Below are 23,590 nucleotides of genomic sequence, written 5' to 3' on the forward strand. Positions count from 1 at the left end.
GTGGTGAAGGAGACCCCACTTTTGCCCAAGCACAGACAAGCTAAGAACTGAGGCTGGCCATCCTTGTCCATGGGGACTGAAATACAAAGGCCATCCCCCAAAGGTGTCTAAGCACATTTTCCCCAGCCTTTCTGCAAACGGCTGTGCCCAGGAGGGATGGCAAAAGGTTGGCAGCCTGCCCCCCTCTCCAAGCGAAAGGGCTTCCTCCTCCTCCTCCTCCAGGGAGCTACCCAGGGAAGTTCTGAATCCCTCTGGCTGCAGGGGGCTGTGGAGGGGAGGAAAGGCAAGCCGGGCAGCAAACCCTGCCACCACAGCTGCCTCCAAGGCAGCTCCACTGCCCGCTCTGGCTGGCCAGGTTTCCCATCCTCCCCAAGTACCATTAGTGGGAAATGGGGAACTCGAGCTCTGGCTTTCTACGGCCTCCCGTCTCCCAGGGGAGCGTCAGCTGATCTTCCAAGAACGTCTTACACAGGCACCAGTTGCTCAGAATTGAAAGTAGCATCTCTGAAGATGTGTGGGAAAGCCATTTATCTTCTACTTTAATGATAAATAATAAATATTTCTCCTCATAACACACCCATCTCCTTACATCAGAAAACCTCATAGACCATAAAACGGTTCCCTGTCACGGCAAGGAGTAAATATAACAAGATGGCCTGGAAAACGTAGAAAGATGACATTTTCTCCAGCAGCATTAACTTCATGGGAAACTTGCTAACCTTCAGCAAAATGTTTGGAGTCCACCAGCAGCCCCACTCCCTGTTGAAGGGAATGCTCTTGGTCGTCCCCCACACCTTGCAAAATTAATTTTTTATAACTCTGTCTGCTGTCCCCCTCTTCCCCCCATGTTTGGAAAACCTTGAAAGGATCAGGCGAAAAATCCCTTGCAATTTCTGGGGAAACTCAGGCCGATAAATTCATCCAACATGACTCCAGCAAGCAAGGCTGATACCAACAAGAAGCAAGTGTTTGTCAATTGCAACTGGCTATTTCTTTCTTTGAAGTCACACATCGTATTCTGTCACCCTGAGCATTGGTCAGACCCCCCTCCCCCATTTAATGTCATCCACAGCTCTGATGAGCAGCTGATCAGTCCCTGCTTCAAATGAACCTGCCCCTAAAACAGGTCCCTGCAGAGTCCCGTGGTCACTGCTGTGTCCGCTTTAGCTGCAGCTAATTCAGCGGGAGAGAAGCCCAGCCTGATCCAGGGGGCCAGGACTCCACATGGACCCCTGCAAGAATGAAGGCCAATCTCTGAGGTGCAGCCAGCGGGCTTCTGGGTGGACTTGGGAGCTGTTCTTAGGACTGAGACAAATCATTTTTAAGACAGATTTTAACATCTTAAAATCAATTTGACATCAAAGCATTATCACGGAAATGTCTCTGCCTTGGGATAGAACCTTTGAAACATGTCATACATGAATATATCAAGCAATAAAACCACTTACCATTGCCTGGAAAATCCAGCATGGATGAGAAAGAATTAGGAAAAGCATTAATGGTCAGATGTTGTAAGGACAATGGCGTGCAATGATTAATATTTCCACACTGCAGAGATACCACAGTTAAATCCTGCCTTATTTTCGCACCTTGAAAACATTTAAATGGGTAACTAAACTGATCCACAATGTATAAGAATCTCTTATATATCTCATATTTTTCCCTGTGAGCACCACTTAAATTCACTGAACATAATATTTTAGGCTAAAATAGTCTCCACCCGAAAAAGATGGATAGTATTTTTTAAAAAAATAGGACATATTGATCAAGAAGGTAAAAATCCAATTTTTTCAAAAAATGAAATAAATTACTGGTAGGCCTTGACTGACATCCATTTAATGATAGATCAAAATTCACGATAGCCTCCGAAAAATGTCTTACAACTTACATCTGCACTTACGACTGTCACAAACTGATTACAATTTGGGTGCTTGGCAACAGCTTGAAGTTACACTAAGTTCTGCAGGCACAGGATCACAATTTGCAATATTTTTGCTGGTTTCTGGCAAAAAAAAAATGCCATCAGGGAAGCTGGATCTGCTTTATGAATGCAGCATCGACTTACAACTATTGTAAAAATGGCCATACAATTCAGGTCCTGCCATGCAGTGACTTATGAGCAGAATGACTTATTTCCGTCTCCATGTGGTCCTTAGTCAAGCGCTACCTGTACTTCTGCAGCCACCTCTCCTAACCAACCACAAAACCCAGAGGTCTGGGCGTGTCTTTAACCAAACGTGGCAAGAATAACCAATTTCATTTTTCTACGGGCGCCTTGATTGTAATCTGCCAGTCCCGGCCTGGCTGGGACTGCAGCTCTTGCCAGCGACTCTTCCCAAGGAATCAGCGGGACAGAGCCGAGGCCGAGGCCGAGGCCGAGGCCGGCTGGCCCTGCTGCTAGAGGCAGGCTCCCTCTTCCCAGAGCCCAGCTCCTCTGGGCTCTGGTTGGGTTCCATGATGAACAGAGCAGCAGCCACACTTAGCTGAAGCAGGGCAGACGAGGCATCAGTACCCACAGCATTAGTGCTGCATTAGTGCTGCCAGTAACTCACCACATCTCGGATGACAGGGAATGTGTTCTTCCGTCGCAGGTCTGGCATGCTGTCGATCCCGTAAAGAGCACTCCCAGGGCTGAAAAGGTGAGAGAGTGGGGTGGGTGCATGGAGAGCGTACCAAGGTGCATGGCTCATATGGAAGAAAACCATATCAATGTTAAAAGTCACAGGCTCCTGCCGTCCCCTGAAACCTTTTGGGAAACCTTTTAAAAAACCCAGAACTTTCGGAATGAGAACACCTTGGCCTTTTGAGCTCAAGAGGACCACAATAAAAGTTCATACACTGCTATCGGTTTTATGCTTCTTCCAAAGTGGTTCTGCCAATGAGCTATTCAGCCTCTTCCAGATCTTTCCCAGGAAAACTGTGGGGTGCTTTTTCTTGCACCCAATTATAGGCTGAAGGAGAGACATTGCTGTAGATTAGACATTGCTCTGCACAGTGTAATGGAAAATAAAAATGATAATAAAAGTACAGCTTCTATCCTGCAGTGATACTTGTAACATTGTCAGACATCCAGATTTGCCTCTCCCAGGTCCTTCCTTGGTAAGGACTTGACAGGTAGACAAAAACGCCAAAACCAGTCTGAACATCTGTTTGGGTTCAAATACAGCAAAACTTACTGGGAATACCAAGTTGACAAAGATCTTGAAAATGAGTATGTCAAGATCTTGTGGAACTTTCAGATCCAAACAGACAGACGTCAGTCCCGCACTAAACCTGACCTCACTATTGCAGAAAAGAAAGAAGCCTGGTTCATTGATATTGCAATACCGGGTGATGCATGAATTGAAGAGAAATTCAAGAGATGCATGAATTGAAGAGAAATTGAAGAGAAATAGAAAAAATAATGAAATTCTGCAAGCTGCAAATTGAAGTTAAGCAATTGTAGAAGAAGAAATCAATGGTTATACAAATAATAATAGGAGCCCTAGGAGCAAAGGGTTGCCTGGATACAGGAAAATTCTGAACTTATCAGACTTGAATATCCTGACTTGAAAAACCACCCTACTTAGAATTGCCTATATACTCAACTTTAACAAGACAGTGCCTAGAGACAGTAGAAGAGAAGAGGAAGAATTGGAGAAAGTAAGAAAATACAAAGACATACAAATAGAACAACTGTGGCAAAGGCAAGCAAGGGTAGTACCAATAGTAATAGGTGCCTTGGGTGCAGTGCTAAAACAACTGGAGCACCACTTGAACACCACAGGCATTGACAAATCTGCCATCAGCCAATCGCAGAAGGCAGCTTTACTTGGATCAGTTTCCATCCTGACAATATCTGTAACACCGTCAAACATCCAGATTTGCCTATCCCAGGTCCTTGGTAAGGATTCGATAGGTAGACAAAAATGCCAAACCCAGTCTGAACATCTGGCTGACTATGCTATGATTAATAATAATAATAATAATAATAATAATAATAATAATAATAATAATAATAATAATAATAATAATAATAATAATATCAGCATCTGCCTATCCCAAGTCCTTGGGAAGGAGTTGATAATGCGAAATCCCAACTAAACAACTGGCTGATTGCATGATGAGAAATAATAATAAAAGCCTCCATAAACAGAAATTGACCGGCACACAGATATCAGAGAGGAGCAATGGAATGATCACACACACACACACACACACACACCCCGTGCATATCATAAAACTCTTCCAAAATTTTGAAATCAATGGAGGACCTCAAAGCTGATGAGAATTCAACTGATTAAAAACATATTGGGCTAAGTCAGAGAACAGCCTGAATAGTAAGAGAAGGTTCTGTTGTCATCAGCAGGGCCAGCAGGCAATGGGTCTCTTCTGGCAGTTAAGTTGGAGATGTTGTGGCGAAGAAAAACTGAAAATGGAGTCTAGTTAACTTCTGGCAACTCTGACCATATTTCAGACAATTGAGAGCGTAGCTGGAGCAAGGAGATTCAGAGGAATGGTCAGATCTCCAGCGGGATACATGTAGGATAAAGATTGAGGGCGACAAAGTAGTCCTTGCAAAACAAGGCAATTCCCTGGCTTCGTCCCTCCATGCCTCCCCTTTGTGTTTGTCCTGAGCTTCTTTTCAAATATCCTCAACTTTAATCCAGTCTCTCCTAAGTCACCTGAGCCTCCCCTCTCCTGCTTCCCTTCTCCTCCCACCTTGTCGAGATGCCTGTAGGGTACACCTGCTACTGGTGTTTCCTCCAAAGAACGTGAACACCCTCAGGGGCAGTTTTTCAGGCAGGGAGGTGCAGGTACTTACCCAGCAAAAGCTTGGATGGCAAGTCTGGAAGCCTCCAAAGAACATCCACTGACAGGAAGAGCCTTGAAAGAAAAGAAGGGACAGCTCAACTTCTCAGCGAGGGCTGGCAGGTAGCAAGCAGAGAGGGGCCAAATACAGAAAACAACACTGAGGACGGAAACACCAATGCGAAGCAGGGCCAGCTCCACCACGCCAAAGCTTGTTTGAAAAGACAACAGAGCAACATTCAGCCTTGAGGGGGGAATCTGGCTTGTGCACCCCACCCCTGCAGGCGGTTTCCCTTTAAACCCTGGCGTACAAGCGGCAGTTGGTCAGTGGGCGTGCCGGTCCCAGGGTGCAAAACGGGAAACCTGGGTTTGGCAGTAGCAGATCCCTAACCCTAGCCCTAAGCTGGCACAACTTATGAGTCAGAAAACCACAACAGTGAGGACTCGATCTGCATATCAGTGGGAGGCATCTGGACACATCAACGGAGAAAAAGGAAGACAGAAGCACGGAAAGCTTGGGGGGGGGCATGCGCATCTCACAACTCAAATTAAAAGACCAAACAGGTCCACTGAGCCACAACCACACGCCCACAAAAGACAGAACCCTTTAAGGAAAGATGCAAATTTGGAACCTTTTCATCCACAGAACTGCTCTCTGAAAAAGAATTGGGAAGAGGGGAATAAAAATTAGTCTCCAAGAAATGCGCATAGTGAATATTGCAATCCTACCAGGAGGATCCTGAGCTTTATACTCAGATGCTAAACCAGGTTGGGATCTCCCTTCCCCCTCCCTTCTGCCTGGCAGAGAAAGTTACAGCTGGCACCTGAAGACCTAGCATATTAGACCTCTTTCTCGTGCTGGCTCCATCCTTTAGGAAGCCCGATAAGAAAATGTTGGGTGTGCACTTTCAGGCCATGAAGCAACTCGTCCTTAGGAAGGGATCCCACAAAGCCTTGCTCAGAAGCAGGAGCCCTTCTGCTTACTTGGATGCCAGCCTGGCAAACTGGCTCGCAGTCCAGAAAGCTCCTTCTCAGTGCAGCCTCATGGGCCACCTAACCAGAGCAAGAAGCTGTGGATTAAGGCAGTAAAAGCCCCTCCTGGACAGCAGAGCCTGAGGGAAAGCAACCTCCCTGACCCACAGGCTGAAGGAGGCATGCTGGGAAACCCTTGCCCACTTCCCATAGTCCAGGGAAACCACCATCAAGCCACAATTTCCTTCTCGGGTGCCCCTGACATCCCTCCTGCAGTCCTGGCTCCGGATGGACAGCCTTCCAAACACCTTGCCCCCGTGCACTCAGTGGTGTTCAGAGGGTGAACGGAGAGCCATCCTTTTCGAAGGGGGCATAGAGGGGAGGATGGCCCTTTATTTCAATCCCAAAGAAAAGGAGTCCCTCTCCCGCCACCCCCACCATGCTAAGAAGGAATTACGGACCTGGAAGGGAAACATAAAAATAAAAAATGGTTGATCTCTGTGACTAACAGTAAAAGCAGAAAGGCTTTGGCATGACTCTGCCTTGAGACCATACAGTCTAGTGAAGGACAGTAATTAATATAGGAGCCTTCCTTTTCTTGTAAATCAGAAACAAGTATTGTGTCTTTTTCTTGGCCACAAAAACAAATCTACTCAATTTTGATTGCTCAATTAAACAGAGGAAGCCAGAATGAAATGAGACAGAATGTGATCATTTTTCCTCTGCAAAGAGAGGAAAATATTCAGCAAATATCTTGTTATGAATGATGCTGCATTTATTGAATCTTTTGCGGCCACAGGAATTAATGCTTCCTGTATCCAGACATCTAGTGAGCTATAAATTATGCATTTTAACCAAGGATGTGTCCCAAAAAGACACAGACCACCAACCAGGAAGACTTATTTGAAAAGAGCTAGTAGCTTGGAACGGGGTGGGGGGGGGGGGGGCTGAAATCAGCTGCTCTCGTCCCAGCCTGTTTGTCCTCCCCAGCCAGCTCTCCACGCGGCCCTTGTCTCATGCATTCGGGGCTAGGAAACATTTCGTGTCCACCTTGTAAGTAAAGGACCTTCTCAGTCAGAAGACGCAGCAAGCATTGCAGTGGACTAGACTAATATTGAATCTTCTCCAGAAAATTCCTCTGTGACTTCAGGAACTCAAGCAGGGAGAAGGAAGGAATCCCTCGCTGACTCCCTGGATTTGTCTGCCCGGACAGCTGTTGCCCCAGCCCCAGGATGGTGGCACTAAATTATTCTAAAGTCATTACACCGTTGCAGAGTTTGCCGGGAGGATATTATCTTACTAGCAGCAGGCAAAAGCATCTAATGTTCTGTGCCCAATTGAGAGGATTATGGCGCATAGCAAATGAATAGCGGTGGTCTGATCCAGAGAAGGCCAAAGCAAAATCATAGCTGGTTGACATTAGAGAGGAGAAATTGCAATCAGTGGGTCACAAGTTGGGGGACAAGAAAAGGAGCCCTGGCAGATTACACTGTGCACTGAGGCAAAGGGCTACAGGTTCCCCCAAGACTGGGGATTTCCTGGCCTGTCGACAAACCCCCCTGTTCTAAGGCAACGTCTGTCAGGCTTGGTCCAGCTCTCAACCACAGCAGAAAGAAATAAGCCAGGGAAGAAGCTCCAGTTCCTGCACACTGAACTATGTGAGGTTTCATGTAGAGTTTTAAACACTGAGGATTAGTCAGCACTATCTGTCCCAGGGGCTGAGATCACATTGTTGGGTCCTCATCTCAGTTTCTAGGCATCCTATCAGAGACCATCCTAGATGTTTCTTTGACAGAAAAGTCTTTGTTGACCGCTGGCTCCCCAGGGCAAAAGCCACATGCCAAGAAGACCCTCTGCTGCCCATGGCAGAGATGGCCCAACCCTTACCAGGAGCTGCTGGGGCGGGGATTGGAAACGGGCCATCGGGGAAAACAATAAACCAAACACATCCATGGTAGCGGAAAATCCTTAGGAATTTCCAAACTCACTAGATTTTACATACTTTTTGCCTAAGAACCAACCAAGAGCCTCGATGGCGAAGTACTGCAAGGTACTTCTGCTGCCTGCCGGCTGCCTGCAATTTGGCAGATCAAATCTCACCAGGCTCAAGATTGACTCAGCCTTCCGTCCCTCCGAGGTAGGTACAATGAGGACCCAGATTGTGGGGGGCAACAGGCTGACTCTGTAAACTGCTTAGAGAGGGTTGTGAAGCACTGTGAAATGGTGTATAAGTCTAAGGGCTGCACCTCTGCCTGCTGCTTGCCTGTCAATTTTTCATTGGACTTTGCCAGCTAAACACTGCACTGTATTATTCTATGCATTTGAACCACCATTTTTCTGTGGAACCGTGCTCTACCTCACCCCACTCCTTGTCCTAGACCTAAGAATAAATAAATAAATGCATACTACATTACTATTGCTACATCCCTTTCTCTCAGCCCACTTTGCAAGTCTCTAGCCCTTGTAGTGTTTCAGTTCTTTGGCTCCTGGGCACAGGGCATTGTCCTCTGCATAATGCTCTGGCTTTCCCTCTAGACAAATCAGTGCTACTGTTATTGGGTAGCCATGATTTCAAAAATACTTTTTACACTTGGGGGCAGTTCCCTTTGTTACCTATCCATCTCCAATTACCTACTCAGGCCATCCTGGGGTGAACAGAAGTGGCCTCATAAGAAATTTGTCAATTTGATGACACATGGCAAGGGAGAAAATCCAAAAACCTTCCTAGCCAGAATTTAAAGACAGCAATTTCATTCAAAACAAATATTCTCAGGTGCATACCAGGCAGGGCTACTTGGGGAGAGCTGCAAGACAGAGAAAACCACTCCTCGTTGCTTGTACACTAGGGGCATAAAAGGTCTCATGGCAGCCGACCTTTGCAAAAAAGCTTTGGCCTTTAGCTTTTCCACAAGGGGCTAAGTAGAGAGCACCCTCTTTCCAGAAGATCTCTGGTATTTTGCAACTAACACAGGAAGAGTTTTTCAACTAAGCGCGGCAAATTCATTTATTCCCAGAATGAACTACCCTTCAGTTTATTCCATCCCAGATTTGTTCAGATCAGAGGGATTTCCTCCAAATGGGGGGAGAAGCCTGGACATGGGACAGGCAACGCTTGTTCAATGGCACACCATTCCAGGTTTAGGATCTAGGCATGCAGCCTGACTCTGAACACTCGCAAGCCCACATCCTTTACCTTGTGGAACTCTAAAAGTTCCATCCTGAAGGATGCCTCCTATGATGCCCTTTTGCCACCGAGCTCTCCTCACCGTTAGCCTCGCCACCCAGGTATGAACCTAACCTTAACCCAAGTTACAGTGGAGTCTCTTCCTGCTTTGGGTCACCCACAGGAAACTTCTTCTCTACTGGAACTGGAACCAGTTTAGTCTATGGTGAAGATGCTGGCCTAGAGACCACCAGAGGGTTTCGCCTACTTTCGCATGAAAGTAGAGGCTGGGTGACTTTGGGTAAGTCCCTCTCTCTCGGCCCAACCTATCTTACAGGACTGTTGTTGCTGAGGGGAAAATAGGAGGAACAAGGAGCATTATGTATGGTCGCTGCCTTGAGTTACTCATAAAGTCACTTATAAAGCCAGGATAGAAAACCAAATCAATTAATCCACAAAAAGCTATGCTCCAGAGCACAGTCAGTTTCTAAAGGAAGCAGATGGGGCTAGACAAAGTGAGCAAATCCCACTAAACTGGGCACAAGGAAATCCTTGGACACAAGATGGGGAGGGGGCTGCTGCATTTCTCTAAAAGCTTCAGATCCACCATGAAGTGTGCTGGGCCAGAGCTTCCAGTCAGAAATCACGATTACACCTGGGCGTACTGTGCAGAAACACACGGGCCTGGGGAAGGTGCTTTTGGGATGTGATATGAGTGCAGACCTCTTGTTTTGTGAGGAGCTAGGTCTAAGTAGGAAAGCTCCTCCATAGCTCCAGGCTGGGATCCAGCCAGCCCCATCCAGCGCACATGGCTAGGGAGGCAGCCATTCTCTTATGGTCTTTCTTGAATTGTGTTATCAGCAAAACTTGACAACTTGATCCAGAGGGTGAGACCCTTGGCATGGAGGATCTCGCCCACTACATAGAGGCAGCATCTTTAAAGCCAGCAAAGAGTGTGATGGGTGGGTGGGGGAGCAGAGGATTGACTGGAGCAATGATACTTTATTGATATAGGCTGGACCCGAGCAGACTTTGAGGACCGGGCTGTCCCTCCCTCTTATACCCCAGTGAATTAATCCGAGCTGATTTCTCAGTTCCCCTAGCTCAATGGATGTGTTTGCTTCTGTAACTGTTTCTGCATAGGTTCTCCAAGGTCATTTCTGAGGCTATTTCCTGGTTGTTCAGTTTACAGTTATCAGCCGTGAATTCTTCAAATCAAAATGGTCAAAAAAGATTCCTTGGGTAATCTGCTCTCTGACACCACAAGAAGGACTAGCTAACGAGGCACTTCCTAACCGGCCCAAGGGAGCCCTTTGCCTCCACGGTGGCCTTGGTGGTTATCAATCCTTGGCTGCTCTTACTTCGGTATCGAAAGCCCCCCACTCAGCTTATCTTTGGGCATCCGTCCTTCAGCACTCTTCACCCATCCTTCATGCAGATTCAGCCAGGGGAATGAAGCAAGGTGGGCCTGACCCCGGCGATGTATAAACCTTCAACTGAAAGTGGCCTCTACCTACCTGGCCGCCATCCAGGTGATCTCTCTGGAGGGGAGCAGATGAGCCCACGTAATTATTATAATGCCTACCGCTCCTAATTTTAATCATGGTTTCTTCTCTAGACCCTCTCCACAACCCTGACCACCACTCCAGTCCAAAACACTTTAAACATCACCATGCAAACATTTCATGGCCAATTGTACTAAACTCTTTTGAGACCATCAGGCAGCATTATTTAGGCAGGCTGTCAATCTAACCCAAAACAATTAGGAGTTTTAGGAGGTGACCCAATATTCACATTAAAGGTAGATATCAGCATCACAGCAGGTTTGGGAAAATAAGAGGCCTCACCTCAGATACTCCAGGGAATCAACCACTTCCCATAGAATTTTCCAGGTGGTCTCTCACAAGTGGCACTGGAGGACTTAACAGAGATTTGCACCCATGAAACGTAATTTTTAACATAAGATGCTAGCTGCATCGATACATAATAATACACATCATCAAGATTTCTAAACCACGATCTATTGCCTGCCATATCATACTCAGCCGTAATCAAACATTACTTCACCCTCAAAACAAAGAACACACTCTGTAGCCTCAAGGAAATGTGGTGAATTTATCCTCCATCATGGAGTTGATCACAAACTAAGAGTTTTAGTCTGCTCTGCCCCAAAGCCATAATAATTGTATTGTATTTAAACTGATTCTTTCTAATTAGTTCAGTGGGACAAAACATGCCAAACCTCCGACAGAAACTCAGATCATGAGGCACAGTTTGTAACAATGTTGGACACTGATGCTACAGCAGAATTCAGCAGAATTTCTATTGGAGATAAACTGGTTCTCTGACACACTGAATTCCAACTGAAAAAAGGGACTCTTATAATTCAATATTTTTTCTTTCTTTTTTTGATTTGTTGCTGTTTGTAACTAAAATGTAAATCCACCCTACCTCCAGCAAGAACCTTTTCCTCCAGCTCGCTCATCTGCTTCTTGTACGCCCTCAGAGCAGCTTCTTTAAAAGACGGGGTGCCTTTTTTTTGAATGGGCGCTTTAGCAGGGACTACTGGAATATTCTTATTTTCATCTTCACATGCATCTAGTCCACCTCCAACCACCATGCCTTGCCCGGCAACTTCCCACGTAGGCTGGTCGGCCACCTGGTTCTCCAAACTGCCACCAGGAGAGCCTTCTCGCGAAACAGCTGCTGCCTCCACTTCCCCTTCCTGCACCTGTTTTTCCAGCTCAGTTGCGCTCCTTCTGCTCTCCAGCTTAGCCAGGACTTGCTCCATGACTTCCACATAATCTGTTTCAAGATCGCCCGTGGATTCGCTGGGATCTTCTTCCCCATCTTCAGCTCGGTAATAGGATGCCTCTGTGTAAATGTCAGAGTCCAAGGTGGTGCTTGACTCATTAGCAGTGGACTGAGAGAGTGTCCGAAATCTCCCCATAAAAGATGACCCGCTGTCCTCACAGACACTTAAACTCTGGGTGCTCTTATTCCATACCACTTCCAAGGCTGACCTTGCCCGTTGCAGGGTGTTTCCGAATTTGGGGAAGAGGGGGGTTTTGTCTGAAAGGTCAATGCTCAGCCAGCTGTGCCAAGACTTGGGAGGCCCTTCCTCAGCATCCGTGCTGGGCAATTCACTTTGGCTTCGATACATCACAGGCTTCCTGTTTTGGGTCGGAAAGAGGGCATCGGCTCTAGCCTCCTGCCGCTCAGTGAGCTGGTCGGACCACTGCATTTCAGCAGTGGAGACTCCCCCAGAGAGGCAGTGACTGTCTAGGGTGTAATCATAATTTTCTGTCTCATACGGCGCATCTGAGAACTGGCCGAGGTCTACCTGTTGATGGGAAAAATCATTTAAGTTATAACCCAAATGTTTGTAGCTTGAGGCATCTACTCCCATGTCTCTATTCTGGTCTAGCTGATTCCAATCTTTCCATGGCGAAAGCACGTCTTCTAAAGAAATCTGAGAGTTACTATAGTGGCTCCGGTCTCCTGAGGCACACGCCATCCCGTTGCTGACCCCACTGTCGATGGTTTCTGTATTCTCAATTTCACTCTCAAGTCTTTGAGGGAGCCCTTCTGGATTAAGCCCCTGCTCCTGCAGATCACCACTCCACTCGGCGGGGTCACCCTGTGTTCTCTGCCAAAGTTCCCGGTCGGAAAAAGATAAAAGCGAGCTCCCATTCGTTTTGATGAAGTGTTGGTTCTCTGAAAAGTCTTCAGAAAAAGATTGGCAGAGTTTAGAAAAATCAGACTCCGAATGACTGAGCTTCAGTGCTGCCAAATCGTCCTGTGATGGCCAGAGAGAGGTCATGTTGGAAGAGCTGCTGGCTTTGATCTCCTTCAGTGGGCTGCCTTGATTTGGGAAAGCGTTGCTGCCTGGAGCCCCTTTAAGAATATCTCCCTTGTCTTTTGCAGAACTTTTTATTTGTGGTGCAGATTTGGATATTTTTGTATACCTGTTCCGACTTATATCAGATTCCAGTTCTTTGCCATGGTTATCAAGCAACTCCCAATCCTGTTCTCTGGCTCTGAGATCAGCAGCTAGGCATTTCAGATCCATGCTCTCATACGTCTGAGACGAAGGGAGACGTCTCTGCTTCCGCTCTTTTGAATCTCGAGGGAGAATTTCAGCTGAAACCCCAATCCCAGTCCCCTTAAGCTTGTAAGACTTTTTCAGAACCAAGTCTCTGTGCTGGGATGCTTCAAAATAAACAAGGATGGCTCGTGGCTTGGTATTAGGACAGTCTCTCTGTTGCCCCAGTCGCTGTGCAAATTCTATTCTGACAGAATTTTGAGCCTCTGAGAATCCCATTTTCTCTATTAATATTCTGTGCACTACATGTTCAACATTCTCAAACTTCTCCTCTGGCACGTTTAAAAATCTAAGACTAGTTTTGTTTCCTGCATGTCCAAGTTGCTTGATATAGTCATATATATCACGTGTCTCCCTTCGTGATTGTACAAACCCAGTCCTCAACTGTTCAATTTCATTCTGCACGACTTCCACGTTGCTGGAGATCTCATCAATGGACTCTCTGAGAGCATTGACGTGTCCCCGCAATTCAGAGAGCTCCGTTTCTATTTGACTGATCCCCTGAAGCTCTTTGAATATCATTTCCATCACATCGTGGGTCTGACTGATGCAACCCGTGGAACTCAAGCTTGCTTCCAAGGTGCTGGACTTTGGCGGGCGAGCAGCTCTGTCCAAAGACTTACTTCTCAGGCCCCAGGTTTTTTTCCACATGCTGAGCTCGGAGTCTGAGGAGACATACTCCTGGCTCTTCTTCCATTTCCTCAACTTCCGTAAAGCACCAAGTTTGAGGTTGTGCAGTGTGCGGTCCCCTTCGGAACTGCCATCTGAAGGGGCAAGGCTACTCACACTCTTCCGGTTGCGTCTCATGGGCATCATGTGCAATGAATATTCTTTGCTCCTGTTTTGGTCTTTGGCTTCACTTAAAGATTCTGAGAGGGAACTCTCGTTGGAAGATGCGTCTTGAAAAGGATCTTCATTCTTATTTAAGAAAACTCTCTGTTGCAATCCGTTTGCAATAGCTGCCCGATAGCTGAAAGTTGGAGACAAAGAAAATTCATGGTTATTTCTCTCCTCTTTAGCTGACCAACTGTGAACAGAAGTATGCTTAGCTATTTTTTTTACTGTGCTTTTTAAACTAATTGAGAATAGCTTTACTTGGCCAATTTGGGAAATATTTAGTTCCTTTTTGCTTTGAGAGCTGTCTTGTTTATTCTTTGTATTGTTTTCCAACTTCTTTGTAAACATTCCTTTGTAAATCCTGGATATGTAAAAAAGGTTTGGGTTCTGGAGGAGAGCAGAAACCATGGAAGGCAAGCTCAGTTATCCTTCCCCACAAAGACAGCAGTTCCTTCTTGAGGCAACCATTTGTGTGCTTCCAATGAAAGATGGGGCAGGGCTCTCTTAACGAGCCACAACAATATATACTGGTATGTGTTAACCATGGTTGGCAAGTCAAAAGGCAGGAACAGATTCAGGAAGGAGCTCACAGGTCTGAAAACTCCTGGTTCTCTTTTCCGTTGCTCCCTGCAGCATCTAAAAAGCAAAGAACACTCTTACTATGACTTCCAAACTAAATTCATAATGTTATACATCTCAAAAATACTGCTCATCTGACATTTTGATACATAGAATTTTTTAACAAGTAATTTATGACAGTTGGAGAAACTGCATTTCCTATTTACAGAAGAAAAACTGATCAAGAGAGAAAGTAAGGTAAGTTGTTTTCATCCACATTTAAGAAAACATGTCAGTTTTAGGGTTAGAAAAATGTTTTTTAAAAAATAAGTGATGTATCAGATCAGAACTCCTCAACAGAACCTTTACAGTTGTGTTCTTAAGATAGGTTTCCTTGGTAAAAAGAAACATTAAAGTCAGCAGGTCTCAAGTATGCAAAATGTTTTGCTCAAAGCCATTTGCAGTCAGGGAGTTAAATGTAGTCTATATAGAGGCTGCTTGCTAGTAATTATTTTCACCACACATAGGCAGTTTTGCACTTCATACTTGTGTGTTTTTTTATTGTATCACTCAGAAATCAGGAAAACTTTACACATATTCAGAGATTACCCAGATCTGATTAGGCCTTCTTCTTTACATCCACCTATTTATTCTTTCTTAGTATTGCTAAAACAAGTACAACATAAGAACATTTCCTATAGCAACCCTCTAAGTGTGCGATGCAAAAGACTGTTATGCAATATGTACTCGCAGAGATAATTTGAAAGAAAATCTCTAGATGTCAAGGGAAAAGAAAAAGAAAAAATAAGGAAAGAGGAGAAGGAAATTTGTTCTCCTCAACACTTCTACCTAAGAAGAAAAGTTTTTGGTTTTTGGTTTTGGATAGGGGGAAGAATAGAGTAAAAAAAACCTGCATTTTTAAAAAATAATAGTGAATATAAAAAAAAAACACAGGATACAAATAATTAAAAGATTTTACAGTATCAAAACACCACAATTTTCTCTGTACACAGGATTACTATATAAAAAAACAGAAAGTGTATCTTAAATAAATAAGACTTTTCTTAGAATCAAAAATCTATCAAGATATTAAAAATGAAGTGCTAATAATAGCTATAACTCAGAGCAGGGGTGGGATTCTACCAATTTGCACCTATTCGCTAGAACCAGTTGTTAACATTCTAAGCAGTTCGGAGAACCGGTTGTTAGAAGAAAGGAAGGCAGGAAGGAAACATTCTGGTGTTGCTTATAGAAACTGCCTCTCCGTTGACCCTTATTACATTCTTGGCAGGACTAGACTTTCTCTCTCAGGAAGAGCAACCAGGATGTTTAGGGGCCTGGAGGCTAAAACATACAACTAATGGTTGCAGGAACTGGGCTTGGCTAGTCTAGTAAAGAGAAGAACCAGGGGAGACATGATAGTGGTCTTCCAATATTTGAGGGGCTGCCATAGGGAGGAAGGGGTCAAGCTATTTGCTAAAGCGCCTGTAGGCCAGACAAGGAATAATAGATGGAAACTGAACAAGGAGAGATTTAATCTGGAAACAAGGAGAAACTTTCTGACAGTAAGAACAATCAACCAATGGAACAGCTTGCCCTCGGAAGTTGTAGGAGCGCCATCAGTTGAGACTCTCAAGAAGAGATTGGACTGCCATTTGTCAGAAATGGGGTAGGGTCTCCCGTTTGGGTGGGGGGTTGGACTAGATGACCTACAAGGTCCCTTCCAACTCTGATTATCTGTACCTGTATCTATATCTGAATGTCTCTGGAGTTTTTTTTCCCCCTCCTTTGCTTGTACTTTGCTTGTGTGGAGTGACCATTTAAAGTTACAATGGCACGGGAAAAAGTGGCTTATGACCATTTTTCACACTTAACGACTGTTGCAGCATCCCCACAGTCATGAGAACCCAGGCGAGGAGATGCGAGCCTCCATGTGAGTGATATTGAGTTGGCCACACCCAGCCAATAACATGACCAAGCCATGTCCACGCAGTCACATGACCACACCCAGCCAATAACATGACCAAGCCATGCCCACTACCTAAGCCATGCCCACAGAACTGGTTGTTAAAAGTTTTGAATTCCACTCCTGACTCAGAGACCAAAATTCAATAAACAGTATGGTAATTTTTGTACAATTAGTCTGTTTATTTTCCATTCTAAAAATATGATTATAAGGAGGAGCATAAGAGCACAATAAATTATTATTTTCTTATTATATTACTTACATCTAATTTCCGTTTTATTTTTTTGCCAATATAGCAAATCAACTATATGAAGAGATGTTGATTCCTTAGGAAATCCTCAGATTATAGTTACATTTCTAAAATCTTAAACATATTTAAATTAAGTTAGTTCAAAGTTAATTAAGTTCAAATTCCCAGTGTATTCCATAGTCTGGAATCTTTCTCCCTCCTGTCAGAAAGAAGGCTCTCTGAGCTCTCTCAGCTCAGAATTGCACAATGCTAGGTCCCTAGAGATCCTCTAGTCCAGCCTGTAGCCAATTGCAAGGCTGCACTACTAAAGTGTCTTCAAAAGATCTTCTGCAGATCTTAACACCAGCACTGTAAACAGGGTGGTCCTTTCAGCGCAGCCATTGTGTAATCTTTGTCTCCTGTGCTGCTTACCCACATTTTGGACCAGCTCTGATTTTAAAGGGCTTTTAGCCCACAAAGCATGTTGTGATCATCAAGACAGGATGGCCCTACACCAGCCAAGTTCACTTCAGTCCTTGCAGGGCGTTTGTGAAGTTTAAACAAGCTGCAATGCAAATAAAAAAAGAACCAAACTGGGCTTTTGAGGTCAGCAAACACGTGAAAAGGCACTGTGACTAGGCTGCTGGAAGACAGCATGTGATCAGGTGTCCATTTTGACTAATGCCGCTCAGAAGCGAGAGACTACCAAGCCTCCCTTGGGAGACCCCAAGTCCAAGGCGACACCAGGGGACAGCCAGGCATCCTGAAGCCACCTCCTTTCCCAATTTAAAGAATGTGTTCATGGAACCTCAAGCATTCACACCCTGCAGCCCCAAGTGCCTTGCCTGCTGCTCTGCCAAGGAAGGAGGAAGAAAGAGGAACCGGGAAGAAGAGAGATTGGCCTGAGACCAGCAGCTGCATCACAGGAGTTGTTGTTATCTGCCTCCCTTTGCAGCATGCTTGGCCTCAACAGAATTTCCTAGGCACAGCAGCCTTGTGCTCCCCTGTCCGGCCTTGGGTCCTTCTCTGGAGTGTGGAGAAGGACCAGGAACAAGGGGAAAGACCCTCCGGGAAGGAAAGGGACAGGCTCCCCATGAGGGCCGCAGCTTTGGACTGCAGGGAAAGGAGCCCAGGACGGTGTACAAAGTAAACATTGCAGCAAATCCGTGAGGAAACGCTTCGCGCTGGGATGCCTTCGGGTCGCATTAATCCTGCCTTGTTTTTGCGGGCTGGACACTAACAACAACTAAAAGGAGTAGAGCGAAATATTTCTTCCCTCTTCTTCGCCACCAGCTGCGCTTCCTTCCAGTCCTCAGACCGAATCTGAACCTGAGGCCGCCAGGCCGCTTCTGCCCTTCCCGCGTCAGCCCCACCGCTCCCCACATTTGGCGCCACCGTCTGCCGCAGGAGAGACGGCCTCCGGGAAGAGCTTCGCGCTCTCGGAAAAGCGGCCCCGCCGACCACCCCGCTCGGGCTTCCTTCCTGCGGCGGGACGAGAGCCGCAGCTTGGAAGCTTTGTCTCGGCCGCAAAGGGGCCGCGCCTCTGGGTCCGCCTCCTTCGGCCAGCAACCGCGGACGGCCTGCGAGCGACCATTCCCGCCGCCCTCGTCCCGCCCTCAGGGGTCCCGCGGGGCGAGGCGCGGCGCCAGCGATGTCCCGAGGGAGGCAGGGAGCTCCGAAGGAGGAGCCAGCGCCTCAGCGGCCGGTCGCTCGCCGCCCTCCCTCAGGATCCCGAGAGATGCCGAGCGCGCCCAAACCTCGAGCGCGGGGCGGGGTCGCTCGCACCGAGAGGCCTCCTTGCTCGGCCCGCAGCCACTGGCCTCCCGCCCCCAAAGAGGCTCCGCGTCTCGCCAGCTTCCCGGAGCGTCCGCGGCGAGGCCACCGGCCGGAGGAATCCGCGGCGCCTCTCCGGTGTGAGGAGGCAGCCGCCCGATCGGCCTCGCACCGGCAGGCAGCACCTGTTCCAGGCAGACCGGGCACCGGGAAAGTGAACCTCGCCCGGCCTCCCGCGCGTGCCCCGCGGCAGCCCCATGGGAACTTACCGGGCAAACTTGGGCGGTTGCGAGCCTGCAAATGAAGCGCCTCGGCCCGGCTGGCATAAGCGGCTGGGCTCGGTTGCGGGCCAGAGCCTCGGCGAGGAGAGGCGCCGGCGGTGTCCCTCCTGGGCCCGCAGAGCTAGCGAGCGAGTACCGACTCAAGTGCAGCGCCAAAGCTGCCTCCGCCGGCGGGCGGTTCCTCGACGCGAGCTGAGAGTGCAGCCAGCTGACTCCAGCCGCTGCTGGTGCTGAGGCTGAGGCTGCTCGGAAGGCGAAGCCTGGCGCGGGCGGAGCGCTTCTCTCCGGCACCGCCCCCGCTCCTCGGGTCCTCGTCTCCGCCCGCGCCAGGGGAAGCGCGCCCGCAGCTCCTGAGGAAAGCGCGCCAGGTCAGGGCGGCGTCCGGCCTCACGCGACCCTTCTCCTCCGGCGCTCGCGGGAAGGCTCGGCTGAGGCCCGCTGCTTCGGCTGCGATCGAGCCTCCAGCGCCGACGGCACTGCACCTCTGCAAAGCGCGGGACACGGTCAGAGCGACGCCGCTGGCGAGAGAGCCCGGGAGGCGCGGCCACCTGATCGACCGAGGAAGGGCTCCTTCCCGCGCGGCAAAGGCTCGCCTCAGCGGCAGCCCGGGTGCTCTCCCGCCAACACGGTCGGGAAGGGGCCAGAGGCTAAATCCCCGCTCCCCGCCAGGCTTGCCGCATGTGCAGTGGAGCCTCTCCGCTCTTCCCAGGTGTTGCAGTTAAGTGACGGGGGGGAGGGGGACAACCGCCTGGCCCCCCTTCAGTTACTGCAGGGCCTGCGCGGTGCGGAGGTCGCCTCGCGGGGGAGCCTGGCGGAGTTGGTGCCCCGGTCAGCCGCAAAGGAACCTTGGGCGAGTCTGCCGGTTTAGGCGCCTTCGAAAGGAGACCAACGCTTGGCTGAGAGGCTTTCGGCTCGACTCCGGGGGAGCGCGGGTCTTCGACGGCCAGCTGTTGCTGGGTCCCCGTTGGGTCGCTGTTCTTGGGGCCAGTTTTGGTAGGCGGGGAAACCTTCCCAGCCCCTTCCCCTCTTAAGGAAAGCGGCTGGTTGTGGTCTTTTTGACAAGGGGTGGCCTGAGGGTGAGAGTGGGTAGCATAAACCAATGCCAGGGCCGCCCACTCATTGAAGGCAGCTCCCAACACATCCAGAACCCCTCCTGAAAGCAGGACAGTCCCAGCCCTGAGATGAAGGCCACCCCTGCCTGGTTGCAGAGCTGGCTGGGCACCAATGGTCACGGCCTCTCTGGCTTGGCAAGCACCTGCCTTCGTGCCTCTGTGTGTGTCCTTGCCCCTTTGGGGAGTCCCCAGGCCCACTGCAAGCAAGGTTTCTGTGCAGTGAGACTAAGCCCTGTGAAGGGGTTGCCTAACACTTGTCAAAAGTGTAAACGCGAATAGAGCCATTTAGTAACCTACATTTTTGAACAAGGTCACCACCAATAAGGGAAAGAACTGCAGGTCCGTTCAAGCAGGATTTGCACTCGGTCTTCTCCCAATGGGGCCAGTTTGCTTTGGGACTCTTCTGGCTTCTTTGGCTGATGGGCCCTCAGAGGCCTGCCCCGGGGACCTGTTCTGCTGTCACTTGCTGATGGCATTGCAGCAGCTTGTGTTTTAGAATGTGGCTCCAGAGAGCATCTGTTAAAGTCAATTACAAGATTATTGATCTACAGTGGAATTAAAAGACCATTGAGGTCTAGTCCTGCCAACAAACTGTCTGGGGATTTTTATGGATTAGCATGTAATAAAATAAGGCACACTTTCCCTGCTTTCTGACAAAGTGAACGGGGAAGATAAATAATTTGTGCCAGCAACTGACAAGTGCAGAGGACCAAGGGGTTCATCAACCTCTAGAAAGCTTCTCCCCACTCCCAGGTCACATCTTCTGTCCTGCACAGGAACTTCTCTTTCCGATATCCGTGCCATCCCTCTCCCCACCGGTCATCTCCAAAGAGCTAGGTGCACGTCCTTCAGGATCAAAATGACCTGACCTGGATGACTGTGCATCTGCACCAGTTGTTCACTTGCAAGGGCTTTGGAGGGAAAACAATGGCTTTGAAGCAGAGCAAAATAGATCTTCCTACGCTACTAGTGAGGGGTACATTTGCAATGGGAGGGGGTGGAGGATGACATCACCCAGTCTTGCATTTAAGAAGAGGCTGGGGGTGCTGGTGTAGGGGACGATGAGTGTCCTGATGATGGGGCAAGCAGAGGTATAGTTTTGTCTCAGGTCTGGGAACAGAGCAGTCACATCTCAGAGTCTTGAGGAGCTTGCGAATGCCATCTGAGCCCCTTTCGGCAATTTTTGCAACATCTTCACGGAGCACTGGAGTTGTATCAGTGGACTGGAAAAGGGGAAATCCTCTCCCTCTGTACAAAAAGCAGGAAAAGGATAGAACTATGGGCTCGTCAGCATGGGATTGACCCTCACAAAATTCTGGAACAAATGATTAAGCAGTTGTCTGTGAGCATTTTGAAAATAATTTACTGCTTGTCAGGAACCAGCATAGATTTATCAAGAATAAATTGTGGCCAAACAACCTGATCTTCTTTTTTGACAGGGACCGATTTAGTTGTCAGCAGGAATGTGATGGATATCGTGACTTCAGCAAAGCAGTCAACAAGACCTCCCATGGTACCTGACAAAGTGGGGCTTGAATCCTGCTGCTGTTAGAAGGACATGGATGGTTGAAGAACCATAGCCAGCAAGAGTATGTCCAGGCTGGAGGGAAATGTTAAGTAGCAGAGTGCAGGACTCTGCTCTAGGCCCTGTGCTGTTCAATATATTTGCATATCACTTGGATGAGGATTAGGAAATATAATTGAACTTTGGATAAAATTTAGCTACACAAATTTCAAAAGAATCATCTGCAACCTTCTGAGTAAGGAAAATGGCATGAATATTGGATGGAGAAGAGTCATAGATCAACTTTTCCTTGATCCTTCAGTAGCCTTCCATGCCATCAGTCATCACAGCCTTTGGAGCAGCTTAAAGAAGTAGAGATGTACTTTCCTTAGCCTTTTTCCTTTGGTTCTAATCAGTATTGGTAGAGAGATCTGGCCCCAAACTTCTGCTTTGTAGGATCTGGAGGACTCAACTCTTTCCCTGATCCTATTTAACTTCTATATGAAGCCACTGGGCAAGAGAACTTGTTGGTACGGAGTACCAACAAGTAAGAGAATCTCTGTGGCTCAACTATGGAATACTTGGTGCTCTCTGAGCTTGGTTGTTTGCTTGCAGATATTTCATTACTCAACACCATCAGTGCTAGTGAGTTTGGGGCTTGCTCCCTGTTTATAATGTGGCTTGACCTGCCAGTGTTGGTAGCAGTGTGGTTTTCTCCTTGGTAGTTCCTTGATTAGGATATCTTTTACTGTTTAATGTTTGTGGGGTGTTAACCCCTGCTTATCTGCATGTTAGCAGCTGGAGAGGATGTCTTCTGGTCTTTTGGTTGTCTTCTTATTGTCTCTTTTCAATGGTGTAAAAATGTGATTTATTTCTATGTGAATGCTGATGGCTGATTTGTCTGAATGCCAAGCTTCTAGGAATTCCTGAGCATTTGGGGGATTTAGCTTGGTCTAGCTTTAGGTATAGGATGCTCACACTTTCCCAATCAAAGCTGTGGCGTTCTCAAATTAAGGAATTTTTGTCCTGTCTTCTGGGTGTTCATGGGTACCCTCTGCTAGTCTTCTGCCAATGTGTCCTGAAGACTGGCAGTTACAGGGCTTTACTGCTAGCAGAGGCACAAGTAAGGATTCAAAAGCAGCAGCTACAAATGACATTTCATTCTCCACTATCTGAAATTAAGCCCAATTGTAAAGCTAAGTGCCTGAGCGTCCTCTTGTGGATTTGTGGAGAATTGTGATTTCAGCAAGATACCTTTTTAAAAAACTTTCATTTTTGGTTTTTCCCTCCCTCTTCTTTCAAATTGTTTTATCTTGGTTATTTTTAATATATTTTTCTTTTCTAAAAATGAGTTAATTTAGATTTTTATTTTTACATATATTGTTATTTTATATTAGTTTTATAGTTTACCTTTAGTAAAATTGAATTGAATTTTCAGATTAAGAAACTGTTTTATGAAACATTTTGAGATAATTTAACTGAAAGTTTGTAAAATTCAAAAAAATTTAAGATCAAGCCCCTAACCTCCAACACCCCCCACACCCCCAATAACTGAGCATTGCAAAGGTTGAAAGTTTGGCAGATTTCAAACCAAAAGGCAGAGGTCTCCAAACTTGGCAACTTTAAGACGTGTGGACTTCAACTTCCAGAATTCTCCAGCCAGCAGGCTAGAGAATTCTGGGAGTTGAAGTCCACACGTCTTTAAAGGTGCCGAGTTTGGGGACCCTGCCCTAAGGGAACTCTAAATACTTAGTCAATTTTTGTCTGCACCAGATCAAGTCCTCTATTTTGTATTTCCATTCATTTTTTATGTACACGTTAGTATACACAAATGTTGACCCAAAATTCCATCAACTATTGGCTGCTCTACAAAACTGATCAGTTGGGCAAAGGGCCACTGGAGTTCCCAGTCTTGGCTCAGGCAGAGACCCTGGAGGGAGTCTCAATGGCTGGAAGGTGGTGGCTAGAGAAATATTTGATTCTCAGACATCTTGGTCCCAGGTTCCCTTTACCTTACACTCTTAAAATGACTGAGGACCCCAAACAGATTTGCTTTATATGGGTTATACTTATAGCTATTGATATTTGCTGTGTTAGAAATTAAAGCTAAGGAATGTTAAAATGTTTAGTTATTTAACATACACACACACACACACACACACACACACACACACACACACACACTGGAAGGTCTGAGGAGGACTCGGTGGTTGTCTGGCTCCTTTGGGGCACTTCATTTGGCAGCCTGCAGCATAAGAATAGCCCAATATGTTGGCTGGCCTGATGCAGTTGGCTGCTG

The 23,590-nt window shown here is 47.2% G+C and overlaps 1 protein-coding gene across 2 annotated transcripts in view; it reads right to left on the reverse strand.

Moving 5' to 3' along the window:
* Positions 1–14,411, reverse strand: part of UNC13C (unc-13 homolog C) — a 51,116-nt gene extending 36,705 nt beyond the window's left edge. For both annotated transcript variants that reach the window (XM_026709484.2, XM_087941757.1), the window contains exons 1-4: positions 11,378–14,411; positions 5,424–5,446; positions 4,805–4,866; positions 2,553–2,631 (exon numbers count right to left, since the gene is read on the reverse strand). In XM_026709484.2, coding sequence (XP_026565269.1) covers positions 2,553–2,631; positions 4,805–4,866; positions 5,424–5,446; positions 11,378–14,276 — 3,063 coding nt within the window. In that variant the 5' untranslated portion in view covers positions 14,277–14,411. The remainder of the gene's footprint in view (positions 1–2,552; positions 2,632–4,804; positions 4,867–5,423; positions 5,447–11,377) is intronic.
* Positions 14,412–23,590: the final 9,179 nt, after the last annotated feature.

Source organism: Pseudonaja textilis, chromosome 13 (genome assembly GCF_049901715.1).
Source record: "Pseudonaja textilis isolate UNSWEBS1 chromosome 13, rPseTex1.2, whole genome shotgun sequence".
In the NCBI taxonomy this organism is placed as follows: domain Eukaryota; kingdom Metazoa; phylum Chordata; class Lepidosauria; order Squamata; family Elapidae; genus Pseudonaja; species Pseudonaja textilis.